Below are 17504 nucleotides of genomic sequence, written 5' to 3' on the forward strand. Positions count from 1 at the left end.
TATTAAGTTTCATTTCTTGGTGTCATACAACAAAGCTTTTACCACCCTTTTGAAGTTCATCAATTGCAAAACAGTAACCTTGTCTTCTTCCACTATTTCATCTCTCCTAGTTTTTATGTACTTTAACCATCCCATCTCTCCTACCAATGTTGTGCATAAACAAGTGTGTATGTTTGAGGTTGAATATTGATTTTTAGCATAGAAAGAGGGTGTCTGAGAGGGAGACCTCTCTGTAAGCTGAAATGTGAGGACCATGAACACAGACACAGGTGTTGCCATCACTTGGAACAAGGTTGTGGTACAGGGTCCGAGAGACCTCTCCATAAGCTGAAATTTGAGTACCATAAACCCAGACATGGGTATTGCTATCACTTGGAACAAGGTTCTGGTACATGGTTTAGTCTTAGATGTACTTGTTTGTTATCAGATCTTTGGGGTTAAGAGGATAGTCATATTGATTGATAAACAAACATGGTCCCTTTATCCTTCTATTTCTCCGGCGAACCCACTGTGCAGGGTAAGGGAGGTTCTTTTTCTATGGCGGGTGATTCTGTTTCTCCGGTGGGGGCTTATGCTTCTTTGGCGACGGAGGAAGCTCCTGTTAAGACTGATAGGCACCCTGCACCAGCGAAAGGTTTGATCCGACGGGGGTTTTTAGGGTCGAGAATCCGCCTATGGTGAAGGTGGCATCCTCGTCAATTCAGGGTTCTAAGGATGACAGTTCCCATGGGGCGGCTAAGCTGGGTATGAGACTTCGCCAACCTTATCCTCGCATGACGAAGAGTGGTATTCCTATTTATTCCCGTCTCCAAGTCTCAACTAGGGTATTCCCAGAGAGTGAAGGATAAGATAGCTAAGCAGCTGCATAAGAATAAGAACAATAAGTTGCTAGCCGAGGTTGTGGCAGAAATTCCAGTGGAGTGGGTGGAGGGCTATTCCAAGGTGGTGCTCGATGTGGTGAAGTTTGCTTCCATTGTGGGTTTGCTTGTGGAGGTGACGAGAAAAGTCTTTTGAATATTTTTTCAGTCATTGAAGAGGAGCGGGAGCCCAAAAATGAAGTTATTGCTCCAAAGGTCAAGGGGAAGAGGGAGCTCAAAAATTTGGAATGCTCCATTAATTTTGAGGCTAGAGGCCGTGACTCTAGTACGGTCAATTGTATTTAGGGTTTTGGGGCATAAGGTTTCTTTAGGATTCTTTGGTTTTTAGGGTTTTCTTTTTGTGGGTTTTTGTATGGGTTTTTCTTGGTATACTTTCTATGTACTTAGAGGCACATTGCGCTTTTTTTTGATATATACATCATTAAAAAAAATTGGATGGGTCTTAGACATTAAACCTAGAACATTTTTTTTTTGTTTTGTTTTGTTTTTTATAAGTAAAGGAAATTTTATTGAAAGATTAAGGTGTCCTTAAGTACACAAGTAGTATACAACAACACCTAACAAGAGCAAGCACAAGAAAAACCCCAACAACACAACCAAAAACCCACGAAAAAGCAAGTCCTCAAACCCAAACCCACAAAACACCAAAAGCTCTCAACCTAACACACTCACGCTAAAAAGCGTGAGCCTTGCCTTTTCCATGCCTAGAGGAGGCATGTTAAGCTGGTCCACTTATTCTATTGAAAACATGGTCCTCTTAAACCTGACTGTTAAGCTGTGTCCCATACTTGACAGCAACAGAAAAATGTTCCTTCATTTTCCTTAAAAGAATTATTTGTGTCAAAAAACTTCTACATAGTATTATTTCGATATTTGTGTTACTATTTATAGTTCTTACTCATAAACCTAAAGTTGACATAGATGACAGTGGTTGATTAATATTTTAGATTCGTAGAAAGACATACTGTAGCAGTGACTTCTGTCTAGATTTTTGGGAGTTGCCGTATTTGACACCTTGTGTCTGTTCTGAAACATGATAACCACTGATCATAGCTTTGAACTTATTTCAGATGGCATGCTTTCTGATTGTACATCTTCTGCTCTCTCTCATTTGGAATTATTTTTGAGTGGCATGACTCTATTGCTGAGGTTAACATGGTACAATAAACTGCTGCTCTTCTTCTGGTTTTTGGATCTAAAGAACTTGAGCAGCTATGGATACTGAAACTAATTTTGAATAACCTGCCACAATAAGGAGTGTGTTGTTTTTGTTTTTGTTTTTTTCTTTTCTTTTGCTTTTTTTTCCACTCTTTTGAGTGAGAGGTATAGTTTCCATCTTACGTCTAAGTAAATTATATATATGATTGGCTGCTTCTTTTAATCTTTCACTAGGATCATAGTTGATTTCTGGTGATCTTGGCCAGACCATTTAGATTTGTATGCCTCCATTTATTGGAGTTTCACGTGAACCATGATACAAACACTTTAGCTTAGTACTAATGAAAATGCGGTTGTTGGGTACAGGCAATGGCCCAAGTTGGAGGTCTGGTTATGCTGCAGCCCGAAGTGGGAGGCTCCCGCGAAAATTTCTTCTTTGCAGGAATTGATAAAGTGAGGTTTCGGAAGCCGGTGATCGCCGGAGACACTTTGGTTATGAGAATGACACTTGTTAAGCTGCAAAAGCGGTTTGGCATAGCAAAGATGGAAGGGAAAGCATATGTTGGAGGTGAGGTGGTCTGTGAGGGAGAGTTCTTGATGGCTACAGGGAGCGGCTGATGTGCCCATTTTGTAATGCTTCTGTTTCTCATTTGCCTCGTCACATGTCGTTTCTTCGTTTCCTTTTACCTTTTTTGTTGCTCCTCTTCTGAATTGAAACTCCATGGCTTCCAAATTTTGAAGTCATTGCATTTGATTATCGTTACATGTGGACTTCATTGAGATGTGTAAATTTCTTTTGGTACTAAAGGCTCAGCATTGAAAACTTTTTGCACTCTTTGGCACATTTTCTCTCCTTTACAAGATATACATTGTTAATACAGCGACTACCCACAACCAACCCGCAATACAGGAATCCTGCGAGACAATCAAAGGTTAGAATGATGCGCCGTTGGGGGTTGCGACACCACCTCCAATGTTTAAGTCATGAACGAGGAACATTAAGTGGGTCAGCCCACGGGTGAAGGGCTAGATGGGCCCATTCCATACATAAAATGAACTTTTTTTCCCCTCAAAATAGGCCATCTTCGTTGTCTGCTAAGAAACAAGAAACAGAATCAAACGTAGTGCACTATTAGTGTTGAGCAGCCAACTACCCTGAAGACAAACTTGTGGGCTTCGGTGCATTAACAATACAAGTCAATATACTCCTGTCATTTACCTGTTAGGACATATGGCAAAGCTATTATTATTGTTGTTGTTATTATTATTATTCAAGACAATGGTGCTAGTATGGTTGGTTCCTTCTTAGCAATTATTATTGTCCATTCAAATGCACCAAACTTGAGGTACGATGGACTTCCTCTCAGCAGATTGAAAATGTAGATGAAATATTAACATCTCATAGAAATAAATTAAGGAATACGAATATTGTCCATAGCTTAAAAAAAAATAAAAAAATAAAAAAAATAAAAAAAGCGAACTTCCATTTAATTAATTAGGGAAAAGATTCCGCTATTGAAGATAGGAGTTGACTCAGCCCCTCCATCGCCGGAAAAAAAAAAAAAAAAAAAAAACCTAAGGTTGAGTCATAAAGCATATACTAGCTTGTTCACCAACAATATCCCAGGACTCCTTAAATTACTTTAGGGCCTCTTTAGGTGTGTGTTTGAGAGTCTAAGAGTGTATTTAACATCCAAAAAGTTCGTTTGAAAAAAAAAAAAAAAATTGAAAGCGCTTTTAAGGGTCAAAAAATCAAAAAATGACCAAAATGCACTTTCAGTAAAAGCTTAAAAACGAAGTTTTTGCCAAAAAGCGTTTTTTATTTAAAAGCTTTATTTCAAAAACACAATTTCAAACATGCTCTAAGAGTGAAATTTGTGTTTGCGTGTTGGGTTCGAGTCGTATGAAATCTCAACTCGACTTATTTAATTAAACGGATTAGATTCCTCAATCTTAACCCGCTAATTTTGTGTTGGATTTGTGGCTTATGCCAAAAATTACCATTCTAAATGTCACGTATCAGGTTTGAGTCGTATTAAGTCATAAAAATAAGATTATATTATCAATCTTATTCAATCTCATTTAATTAAACGAATCAAATTTTTTAACTTGTATTGAGTTTGTGAGTTGTCTCATATTTATACATTAGACAATGGATGATGACACTCTTTCAGAGCTCCTAGAAGAATTGAAGAAGAAGAGGAGGAGGAGGAGGAGGTGAGGAGTAAAAGCAAAAAGGTGGTAGAAAGTGAAAATAGGTGCGGGGGTCCATGTTTTGCCTCCCAATTATGTGCGTGATGAGTGCATGAGGGTTAAGTTTGCCCCATAATCTGTAGTGGGAGTCGATGGCATGAGGGACTGTGTCCTTTATGCAGCCATCATGGCCCCCCCTTCTCCATCCCTTCTTTTAAGGTGGTAGGAAACATCAATTATTACTACTCACTCAAATTCAAAACATCTTTCTCTACAACCACACACCTGTTAACCCTTTTCTGCCCCCTCTTCGTATCTTGTATTTCTCTCTATACTCATTACTCAGCAACTACTCTACCAACACAGCAACACTACTCGAGCTTAAGGGTAAAAACTGTTCTTTCTTTCTTTCTTTCTTTCTTTTTTTTTACCATGCCATTCACCTAAGCATCTTTGATAGGTTTCCATGGTAAAAAAGAGATTAATCCATCTGTTGAAGCAATTTTTTCGACCGTCGGACCAACGACAACTCACTTGCAAAACAAGAGAAAGAGTTATCGAAAATTGTTGTCCTGGAGAACTAGAGAAGCTTTCAATTCTTAAGTTATAACTTAAGAACTAGAATTATTACTAATTAGTAATAATTCTTCAATAGAAACTAAATGGAAAGTGGGAGAAGTGAGAGAATTAATTCGGGCTATACAGTATATCTGGGCTGAGTGTGAAAATGCAATTATTTTCTATGTAGTGGGAGTTATTCTCCATGTAGTAAGTTTGTGCAGTTATCTTCAATGTAGTGGGACCGATAAGAAATGATGAATTTAATAATTTAATTTATATTCTAACACTATTGCTTACATGTGAACTCAAACTCTTCTTTTATAAGGCAGACCCTAAAATTTAATTGAAATGATTGGTGAATTGACAGAGACAAAATTTGAACGTCACTTATCTCAAAAATTTAATAAATTTAATCATTTAATTTATATTATAACAATAGTATTATTATCCAAAGAGATATTTGTGTGCTCAGCATGTCAAATGTAGAGGATAAATTCATGTGTACGTGATACATATTTTGATAGATTTATATATATGAAATTTTGTGAAATAGTTTGTCAGAAAAGTATGTATTTTAATATAAAGGATTCATAGGTACAAGTGTGGGTCTGATTTAAGGGCTTAATGTAATTGGTTTAACAATAAGTAATCACAATGATAGGACAAAGTTTTATCATTAAAGAAGAATAAAACCAAATAAAAAAAATTCAAAGGTAGAAAAGGATGTAGACTATGCTCGGGAGGATTTGACACCTGTATATATGATTTGGAGCATAATATGTTGGTGGGTCCATCACATGACGCACCTACATGCCCCGATTGGTTTGGTTTATCATGTTTAAAAAAAAAAAAAAAATTCACTATTCAATTTTTTTTTTTTCTTCCATATATTTATATTTTGAATTATGAGAAGAAACTACAGAAAATGGGGGCCACAGGGGCCCATTAATTGACAGAAAGTGCACATAATTGATGCTGAAAATATTTCTATAAACAAATAAAAATGAAGAAAAATGCAGAAAATGAATCACCACTAGCAGTGAGCAGGCTGCCGGTTTATCTTCTTCTTTCTTTATTTATTTGTAATGGATGTTATCACTTTCATCTCTTAGACTCAATTTACAACCTCACATTTTCCCTATGCATTTCTGTATAGGATGATAAAATGAATTCACATAATTAATGCTGAGATATATGTTAGGAAGTAGAAACCGATCGATTGATGCAAGTTGGGCTTCATTTTCTTGTTTTTTCACATGCATGGCAACCACTTGAGCATGGTTCAAATTATAAATATATTATAATTTTCAATAACAACAAAAATAATATATAAAATATATTATAAATATATTCATATGCGTAATGTTATAGTTCTTTTTTTTTTTTTAATAATAATAATAAAAAAAAAAAAAGCAAATTTTTCGCTACAAGTTTATAATAAAGGAGTAACAATAGCGCTTCATGGTAATTATAAATAATGTATAATTATTAGTGAGCGTTAGAAATATGCACCATAATAAAACTGGGTAAAATTTATGCTCGTTTAGTTTAAAGTTCTTGATCGAATGTTTGATGCAAGTCAAACACCTAGGTTATGTGTTCGTCTAAAGTCATCAATGGTGGTATTATAAGTGTGGACTATGCTCCAAGCCACAGGGAATTGATGACATTCATAATAAAAATAGTGAAACTAAGTCGCCCATAATCTGTTGACGTAAGAGAGCATATGATAAAGGGTGCATTCAGATAAGGAAGTGACAAAAGTATGTGCACGTGGGACCATGTCACGATCTGACACTAATCTGTAGGTATTCCATATGATCGACAAATGGCATGGGAAATTTTTTTTGGTACCAATGGTAATAATGTATAATTGGAAATCTTATTGACCACTATTATATATATAGTGTGCTCAAATAAGGGATGAAAGCTTGTGTGTGGGTGATTACACTATAAAAATGTACACTCTCAACCATACAATTGTCTCCCATGGGTGGTAAGGCATAGAAACAACCCTTTCAAGGATTGCTTCTCTTGATTGAGTTGCAACTATTGGAAAATGAAAGAATGTAGTGTGTCTTACAATCTTGATTCATTCAAAAACTTCTCAGGACGTTTCCCATGTAATCAATACCTAAAGGCAATTATTTATTACCAATACTACACATTTTTCTTTGTTTTCATTTCCCTTCATAAACGTTTTATTATCAAGGCCATTGGTAGTAATAGGTTGATTAGATTTTGGATTCAATTCCTTTTTTCAGGAAAAATAATTATATAAAAAAACAAAATCTAGAAGGTCCGTTTGTTAAAATTATTGTTTCCTGTCTTTGTTTTTTCTTCTCAAAACATAAACATTAACAAATAACTCAAACACAAAACACTCTTAAAAACGTAAATAGTTTCGAAAAACTTCACCTACCTCTCTCTTGATCTTTCATTAATTTTGTAATCATACCTTTAAACTTTAAAAAGTGTCAATTTTGAGTTACCGTCTTTCGGAAGTTTGCATTAATGTTAACTTTCCCGTCCAAATTGAGTGTTAAATCTTAATGGAGGAAGTTAAATCTCCAAAATACCCCCATCCAAATCGAATGAATTTTTGTAATTTTATAAACATTTTCAGAGTATTTTAGAAATTTTACTCATTAAACCATTTGATTCAATGAGAATTTGATTGCAAAAGTGATGAAAAATCAAGGGTACTGATCATAAGTGAACTTTTTTCAATTAGTTTTTACCTTCATAACACGTCAAAACACTTTTTCAAACCTAAAACAAAAAATACCACCCAAAACGTATTAACATACAAAACTATATAATAATAATAAATTGTTATTTAAACTCTTTTTCTCATCCATTTTAATCAGTTGTAATATAAAAATCAGAATCACATGAATGAGAGAGAGAGAGAGAGAGAGAGGTTTTTGAGTGGTGGGGTAATCCTTTTTTTCTCCCGTACAAATGCCCTAAGAGTTTGGAATAGAATTTTACCATATCACGAATAAGTGCCAGACATCTGCTGCTATGAAAAAAAAAAAAAAAAGTGCCAGACATGATACATCGATCTCTCACTCTCATCTACTAAAGAGAAAAAGCATTCTTGGGGCTCATCTCTCATGGCTGTCCAACCATTTGTCCACTTAAACACACTGTTTCTTGTCCACCCTCCATCTCCCTCAACATGTTAAAAATGTGTGAGTTTGTCCACATTGCTTATGTATGAAAATCTCTTTTTCTTGATTTTTATATATGTACTATCAAACCACTCAATAAAAACAAAATGTAGTTTATAAGCCTTTAGCGTGTGAATATAAACTATATGCCGAACCACTATAATATCTATGTCTTTTGATTCTCTCTTTCATTTATTTCATATTATACCGTATATATTATGAATTTTTTCATCATATCAAAGCCAAAAAAAGAGACTAGTCTCATACATAAGCAATATGGGACAAACTTACATATCCTCTAACACAACCCTCTTCTCACTCTCTCACCTTTCTTCTTCTCCTTCCACCAAAAATGCTCACCAGCTCTCAGAAAACATACCCTTTTCTACGGTGTCATCACCACCACTTCATGCTAAGAAAAAAATAAATGGGGGGTGGGGTGGGGTCAAATAATAGTTCCAAATTCCAATCCATGCTACCTTTATTATGTCATTTGTTACTATGATTATTATTTTATATTATAATATATAAAACCTAATTACGTCATAGCCCAAGGTGTGCACTCCACCTAGCTTGAATATCATTTTAATTAGTTTATCTTTTAATTAATATATGGTAGACAGTATCAGTCGACCAGTTCATCATTGGACCCCTAATGCCCTTCAATATTTCTGAAATGTGAACATAATTTAGACTAATTCAACTTGGAAAACCACCACCCAATTGGCTTAAACAAACTTAATTACTTTGGTTTAATGGTTTGAACAAATCAAGAAATGTTGGACAACTTTGAGAAACAATTTAGATTAAAAAAATCGTGGCATATGAACCAATAATAATAATAATAATAATCAAATTGATATGCTGTAAAGTTGACTCCTTTTGGAACATTTACCGTATTATGGGATTTATGCACGGTTCTTAATTATAGTAAAAATGTGGGGCCAACTATTGGGGTGCACAATTATGAATTATGTGCCTTCGACCCCTCAAAGAGTTATCCAAAAAGGACCTCTTCGATCATGGGGTTTATCCATGTGTTAAGACAGAGTTTCAATGCCATCCAAATTCGCTGAAACTAAGAATCCAATCAAATTTGGATTCAACTCTCAGAGAATTCTTTTTTCTTTTTCTTTTTTTCCTTCTCATTTTGTCGTTAAATTTGGATTTGATATGATGAAAGCATAATTATCTTTTCATGGAATGTAGGTTTGATAAAAATTTTATCCTTTAAAAAATAGAGTAATGTTATTTGGGAAATGTTAAAGGCCCAACTATTTTGCCCAATAAATGTTCAACTTTTGCCTTCTTTTGTAATTGGAAAAAAAAAAATTTTAAAAAAAAATGTCTGGAGCAGTAATATCTATTTTTGGTATTTTTCATTTTTAAAAAATTCCAACAAAAAAAAAAAAGAATGACCAAAAATAAATATAATTGCTTCAGACATTTTTTTCTTTTTTTTTTTTTAAAAAAAAAAAAATTACAAAAGAAGGCAAAAGTTGGACATTTGTTGGACAAAATAGTTGAGTTTCTATCATCCCTCATGTTATTTAACCGAAATATGCTAGAATTTAATAAAAACTTTATATTTTGTCCATAAAAGTTAATGTGGCAAAATGCCACATCATCTTCTTTTTGTTTGATTTTTTTCTCTTCACAAAAAAATATGATGTGACATCTTGCCACTTGAATTTTTATGGGCAAAATGTGAATTTTTTATTAAATTTTAGCATTTCTCTATTTAACCATACAAGTAGATGATATGGTAGTAAAAGTACGTTAACATTTGAATAGTACTAAAAATCAGGATTGTTCACTGTGACATTATCTTAAGTGCCGATTAACTTTTGAATTTTTTTAATAAATGTTGATTTAAGGGTTGATGGACATTATCGGAACAGGATCCCCTCCAGTTCATTTGAATTGGATAACATCTAATTATTTACCGAGAATCCTAATTCGACATTATCACATGCATTATCACTAGAATAAGAGAGGAGTATACATACGTTTTAAAAAAATATTGGACCTTGGTAATTATGGTTTTTCTTAACACCAAATTATAATATAACCTGGACCCAACTAAATATGTAATAAAAAGAAAAAGAAAAGCAAAAGAAATAAAGAAATAAAATAAAGCCAAATTAAAAAATTAAAAAAAGAAAAAAGAAAAAAGAAAAAGAAGAAGACAAGAAGAGCATTAAAAGGGTAGAAGAAGCGTGATGTGGACTTCTTGTACTTGGTGCCTGCAAGCAACGGCCCAGATCAGCTCTCAGCCTCCTCGCATTCCGTTTATCTTCACGCCCACCTTCCATTCTCACTCCCTCAGTCCTCTCACTCTCTCTCTCTCTCTCTCTCTCTCGCTCTCTGTGTTTTTGTCCATAGTAGAGAAGAAGATGTTGCTTGGGAAGCGTCCACGCCCTCCAATCAAGAGAACAGCGAGCATGTCTGGGATCACCGTCGATCCTACCGTCTTGGAACCTCAGGAACCGTCCGATCAGTATACAACAGCTGCGGGCCCAGCAGAAGCGCCCGTAGCTCACAACATGAACTTCGTTCCCAATGGAGGATACGACCAACGTTTGTCGCCGATGACGTCACCGAGATCGATCCAGAGGAGGAACTCCGGTGATCATTTCATCGACACCGCTCACTTTCTTCACACGTGCGGCCTCTGTAAACGTCGCCTGGCACCTGGCCGTGACATCTACATGTATAGGTATATTTTTTTGCTTTTCTCTTTTCCAACCTTTATCACAAAACTTTAGTTTTATCGTTGAGATCTTGTTGAAGAGTTTTGTTATCCCCACCTTAAATGATTCCTTTAATTCCGTTGTTCAAGATTTGTATACATGCCAATTAATTACAGCAGCTATCCTTTATAGACAAGAATCTTGTGAAAATAAAATCTCAACTCGGGAAAATTCTATATTGATTCATATAATAAAATAAAAAATGTTTCTCGAATCTCAGACTTTTATTATTTCTATGTTACTTCCCTGTGTGTGTGTCTCTCTCTCTCTCTGAGTTTGATTTCTTAATTGTATGACAGATTATAGTATTAGGGTTCGTGTTGGTTGCATTACTTTAATGATTTTTGTTTTTTTTGTTTTTTGTTGTTTTTGGTGAATAATATTTACAGGGGGGATACGGCGTTTTGTAGTTTAGAGTGCAGGGAGCAACAGATGAAGCAAGACGAGAGAAAAGAGAAGTGCACCGTGGCGTCAAAGAAAGACGGCCGCCACGGGTCACCTTCCACGGCGTCGGCCAAGGCGTCGAGCAAGAGCGAGACGGTGGCCGCCGCTTAAAAGGGAGAGGTAGTGGAGAGATCGATAACGGCGAGCTTGAAAGATATATATATATATATATATGTATAGAGAGAGAGAGAGAGAGAGAGGGAGACATCAATGCAATCCATCTTCTCCTCCATTTCCCCCCGTAATTATCTACGTGAATACACGTTAATAATCCAACGGTTACTAATGTATAAAATTGTACAAAAAGGCTTCAGTGCTGTTATCGATCTTTGTATGGTGGCTAATGTTAGCAGATCCTGCTCCTTTCAAATGGAATTCTCACATCCATACACACACAAACTTTCTTCGATTTTCTCCCCTTTACTTGAGAGTTTGTTCTTCATCATATGTGGAAATTTACACCAATTCGGTTCTGAATTCGAGTTCAAACTTTTGAGATAAAAAGTGATTTAACATGCACAGTTTTTGAATTCTGGTCCTGACTTTTCGGTACATAGTACTAGAACAATTAATTTAGCTTTATTTTAATTAAATATTGGACGTGTAATAATTGGCAATATTTCTAAAGTCTTGCAAGATATCATTTTTTTTTTTTAGCAAATACAAACAAAAGGGAATGGTTATATAAGAGAATCCTTCCCACTATTAATTCTAATGGAATATAAGATGGAAGAAGAATTGGGAATGCTTCCAAACACGTAAGGTTGGTAACGGCCCACTTGGTGAGGTGGTGCGTACGAAAGTTTGCACTTCTAGAAACTTTTGTAACATTCCAAACTTAAAAATGCTGAAGTTTTAACTGAATGTCGACGATGATTGGAGCAATGGTTCATTCGGTGAAGAGATTCTGATTGTTAATAGCTAAGATGAAAACCAAAAAGTCATCCTCAATCAACAAATTGTTGCAGCCTTGTAAGATAGCAAAATCAATCCCTGTAAAAGCAGCCATGGATTTTCCCTAGCTTGTTCACGTCAGTGGAAAGCAATTTTTTGGTGAATGCGGAGATAATGTCATCCGATGAGTTGTTTAAGACAGCAGCAGTGACTGAAAAATAAGCATTAGTAGCAACATCAAAATTAATCTTCATAGAACCTGTAGGAAGAGGATGCCAAATAGATTGAGCAAATAAATGAAGATGCTTTGCAAGATATCAATTGAGTAGAAAGATATGGAGACTTTATTGAGAGTGAATCCTAGCAAGCACCTGCAACTTTATTTCTCTTGGAGTTGAAAATGGCATTTACGACTCTGAAAGAGAAATGGCCCCTCCACTTGAAAGAAGATAGACATTTTAACGTTGGTACGACGTCGGTCGGTGATGCAAATCCCAACATAATTTTGAACAAATTAATCTTGTGGCTCCTAGCTTTCTTCTTTATAAGTATTTACTGACGGTCCATGCACTTTAAAATTGGTCCCAACTTTTGGCACTTTTTTCTTTCGCTAGTCTCCAACCTCACAAACTTATCTGTACTTGCAAAATCTACTGACAGCTGCTTAATTCTGGTCTACAAAAAATAAATAAAAACAAAATGATGGTCATCTTCATTTTTACAAATTTACTTTTCTTTTTCTTTTTTTTCAAAAATATATTTCATCTAATTTGTAATTACGCTATAAAACTTTAAAAAGTAATATCGAAGCTTCAAATATTACCATTGTGTATGTCAAATTACACATTTTTTTTTTTTTCATTTTTCTCCTAAAACACCGTTGAAGTTACTAATAAATAAAATTAAAAATATATACAAAATAATCATTTGAAAAAGAAAAAAAAAATTGAGGGGGCTAATATGAAAAGGGCCACGACCCTTTTTAGTGTATTTAGTTTTTTATTTTTTTATAAATAAATTTAAGGATATTTTTAGAAGAAAAAAAAAAAAAAAAGTCTAATTTGATGTAGTGATATGGAAGGTCCTAATGTCACTTTTTAAAATTTAGAGGTGTAAATGCAAAATGAGTGATAATTCAGAGCCGAAGTGTATTTTTATTTTTTTCCTTTTGTTTTTGTTTTTATAAATGAGTAGGAATAAGTATAAACAAACGGCATAATTACAAAACATAAACTACAACATTCAAATCACAAAGATAAATCTAATCTCGACACTCCATAAGAAATTCTCGGAAACAGAGAAAATAATCGAAAGTACTGCCAACAAAATTGATTGTAGCAGCGTAGAATTGGGGTTTTTATTTTTTTCTTTAAGTCTTTCAAAACTTGGGTGTTTTTAATAGGAGTAAGAAAGAGCCGGAAAATCTGTGGCAGTGTCAGGTTGGCACGGACGTTCCAATTAAGAGTGAAAGGGATCCATTGATTTGGAGTTTTTTGTTGATTGATGGGGTAATATGCTTGAATGGGACCCTTGGCATGCACATAAAGTTGCCATCCTTTTTTGTCACTTCTTAGGTCTTACTCTCAGATCTACCCCTATTGGGCATTTCGGATTTAAGCAACTTAATTTATTACTAGTCAATTGAAGTGGGAGCATCATACAATTGCAAGATACAAGAGGATTTTTTTCTTTTTTTTTTTAAGAAAAATTTACTTCATTTATAATTAGCTCATTATCGTATGTAAATGAACTAAGAGGTCTCTAAAGTATGCCAACAAACAATTTACTCTTTACAGTCAAGTTATGTTTACTAATTTAACAAATTTTATTGTGTGACACTTACTTAAATAAGATATATGTCATAATTTTATTGGCTCTAATGTTTCACGCTATCGAAATCTATTAAATCAGTGGACGAAATTTGGTTGTAGGGACTAAATTTTTTTTTTTTTGGCATATATCAAGACCTTTGAATTCATTTTGATACCACATAGAACTAATTACAAACCAGGTAAAATACCTGAACGGATTTTACGGTTTTTTTTTCATGGTCGGATAACAATATTACAAGTAAAACATACCAGATGAATTGGAGTCAGTTCATATAGTACACTTGATGTTAGGTTCTGTAGAATTGCCTGAATTAAATTCAGGTTGGATGTGTATACATCATATAGTACAAAGGTTCAACCAGATTCAGTGCACCTTGACCCCCTACAGGAAATTCCTACCTCAGTTCATGATTGTAGTTGTTTGGGTTTCGATAAGATATCTTCAATAATATAAACTGATACGATAATAAACACATAATCAATGTTCAAACATATATAGGAATACCACTATTGGTGGTGATTTGGTGGTCTTAAAGAAATTTTTATGAGATTGGACATGTAATAAGGTGTGTGTTCGACTCTCTGCAATAGAGAATCATTCACACAAACCTAATTAATATTAGCGGCTTTAAGTTTTACTGATACTCTGATAAGGCTGAGCCAGGTCCCTTCTGAGCAATTCCCAGTGGGTAGGTCTCCCTTGGTTACGCTCTTCTGTCAAATGTACTTTGTTTGTTAAAATTTTTGTGTTCTATCTTTCTATTTTTTCCACTTTTCAAAACAAAAAACATTAACAAACAATTCAAACACATAACACTCTTAAAAACAAAAAATTAAAACAGACATTTATGTCATATTAGAACATTTTTTCAAACAAAAACAAAAAACAAAAAATACCCGTAAAGCATGGCTCTTCCGATCTATCCTTTGACCGCCTACCTCCGCCTCTGCCCTCCTTTGCTCCAGTGTCCCTTCGGTTTGGGTTTCTTGTAGTTTTTTTGTTAGTCTTTTTTTTTTTTTATGTAGTTATGTGTAAGTAGTCTCCCTGTTTTTGTGATGTATTTTGGGTAGAGACTCGGTTTTTGGCTTTGTTTTGGTATGCTTTGATATTTGTTCTGCTGCTGTGTGTTGCTATTATGGTCAAGAAATGTCTCTCCTTTGCAATTGTGGTTATTAGATTCTCTAACAGTAAAATTATCCATGCTGCAATCACGTGTCTCTCGTTTGCCGCTACCTTTGGTAAACCCTAAGCTGCATTTCAAGCTGTTCAAGATTGTACTTTTGTTTCTCTATTTCTTTTATTATTTGCCTTATTTGTAGTGCACTTTATTGTGCACATTATGTACTTCAATGGGCCGTTTTCAACCTTTGGGTTCAGAAGCATTTTCAACTGGTTTCTCATTCTTTATTAAATTTGGATCAAGAATGGGAATAACCCACCTTATGTACCATTTTCCTTATTTGATTAGGAAAAAAAAAGAGCCCTAAATTCTATGGCAATGTATAAGTTGGGATTTGGATGAAATCCATGTTGAAAAAATAGTAGAGAAAATGGGTGCTGCACAGTGTACAACACCTCATAAAGCAGAAGTCATTAGTTCAAATCTCATTCTTTATTTCCCTCCTCTTGTATCAATATGTCAAAAAAAAAATCACAAGTTTCATGATAATTTATAATTCTCTCCAAATAGCACCGAATAAACATTATGATATATATGCACAACTTGATAGCATAATTGAGAGATGACATCACTTATTTACTTTTTCCCTATATTTATATAAATCCTTTTAAGTGCCATATTTTTCAGATCAATCTCAAGCATGACTTCATTTATAAAGATCGTTGATTTCCCTTTCTAACTTTGCTGTATGATTTGCATACAAAAGAACTTTACAAAAGTTTTATTTATTTATTTATTTTTATTTAATACTTGAATATATTAGCAGTCGTGTTTAGTGGATTAATGATGGTGGCCACTCTGCATTGATGAAAGAAATAAAAATTAAAAAAAAAAACAAAAACAAAAACAAAAACAAAAGCATGCCCTGGTATTGTGATAGTAGAACAGCTTCATGATGGACAATGCTTATCAAACAAACAGAAGAGCTACTACAACATTACAAAGAAAAAAGTCATTTCAATTTTATATTTTAAGCCCAGTGGAATCAGTCAATTTATAAACTATAGGGAGATCATTTCTTTCAGCTGCGTTATTATATTGAAACCAAATCTTGTACATCAAAACTCCAAAGATTTGCTGTGATTTTTCTAATGCAGTCAATGGCCCTCCACTTGGCCCACTACCGGGGCCAATAAGGCAGGCCAGGACAGGCAATGAAATTTTTTCACCTACTCTCTTTAATATGACGGATATGCAAGTTTTGACACGATTTGAAAATCTGATATGAATTCAACACGAAATGTTTAAGAGATCTAACTCATTTGATCAAATGAGTCGAATTATAGTTGACACATATACTCTTATATACATGTCTCGATATAACCCGAACCGGATGTTACTAAAAATTTGAAAAATGGGAGGCTTCTTTTTATGTTCCCGGGAGTGGGAGGATAGTGTTTGTTTTATGGTTGCTTTGAAAAGTTTTATAGGGTTAAATGTTGGGGTTTTGGGGGTCAGCAAAGCTTCCTGCCGAGTAAAGGAATGGGCTTAATTAATTGCCACTAATCAATTGCTAACTTTTATCACACATCATATTTTCAATTTATAACATACTTTCTGATCTCAACAATGATTTGAGCAAGTGGAAGCTCACATAGATTATAATTCAAAGAAATGTAGTCCATTTTTATGCATAATTTATTATCTACTTTTATGTTTTTTGTCTCGTTTGTTAAGGAAGAACAACATCAACCTGCTTGATTGATTAAGTGATTAATATGGAATATTTAATTATGAATCTCTATTCTTGATATTTGATTTGTAATCTATTGAATCTTAGTCAACCTTCATTATTTATAATCTCATAGATACCTTCTGCAACTACTTGTACTATATTTATCAACTACTTGTACTATATTTATAGTTTAACACGTACTAATGTGAGGTTGCAAGTTAGAGGTCTTCACCAGGATTTGGGTTGTGGAGTGAAAACTCATAGGTAGTTTTATTAATTGTAGCTCGGATCATTATTTTTGATATGCATTCTGCTATTTTATTCACAATTAATTACAAATTAACTAATTTGAGAAGTACTGTGAGTAACAAGTGAGATTTTTTAAGTGGTTGAAGGGGTTTTTGAGTGTTGATCCTTGAGGCCTGAGGGAGACTTGTGTTTCGGAGCATGGGAAAAAATCATAACTTTGGGGATGAAAAATCGGATTTTTGTGCCTGCCATGGGCTGATGGGCCTCCTCTTTCCTTGGACCTGTACCACCATATTGAGCAGGCCTACATGGGCCAGCCCATCTAATTTTACAAACAGTTCCGAGTATTTCTTTTAAGTATTTTTTTTTTTTTAAAGTATTTTGTAATATATAGCATCATTACCCTTTATACTTAAAAAAACTCATAGGTAGTTTTTTTAAGTATTTTATTTTTAGGAAAAACAAAAAAAAACAAAAACAAAAGATAATATAATTATAAAGGGTAATGAT

At 34.3% G+C, this 17504-nt stretch overlaps 2 protein-coding genes across 2 annotated transcripts in view; both read left to right on the forward strand.

The window, feature by feature from the left end:
- LOC132166182 (uncharacterized) overlaps positions 1-2873 on the forward strand; it is a 6332-nt gene extending 3459 nt beyond the window's left edge. The window contains exon 4 of the mRNA XM_059576959.1: positions 2403-2873. Within this exon, the coding sequence (XP_059432942.1) occupies positions 2403-2654 (252 nt within the window). The 3' untranslated portion in view covers positions 2655-2873. The remainder of the gene's footprint in view (positions 1-2402) is intronic.
- Positions 2874-10279: 7406 nt separating this feature from the next.
- On the forward strand, positions 10280-11554 carry LOC132166318 (FCS-Like Zinc finger 5-like). Its single transcript, XM_059577116.1, has 2 exons — positions 10280-10685; positions 11109-11554. The coding sequence occupies exons 1-2, from the start codon at positions 10363-10365 to the stop codon at positions 11272-11274; spliced, it is 489 nt and encodes a 162-aa protein (XP_059433099.1). The 5' UTR covers positions 10280-10362; the 3' UTR covers positions 11275-11554.
- The last annotated feature ends 5950 nt before the right edge of the window (positions 11555-17504 follow it).

This window comes from Corylus avellana, chromosome ca11 (assembly GCF_901000735.1).
Source record: "Corylus avellana chromosome ca11, CavTom2PMs-1.0".
Taxonomy (NCBI): domain Eukaryota; kingdom Viridiplantae; phylum Streptophyta; class Magnoliopsida; order Fagales; family Betulaceae; genus Corylus; species Corylus avellana.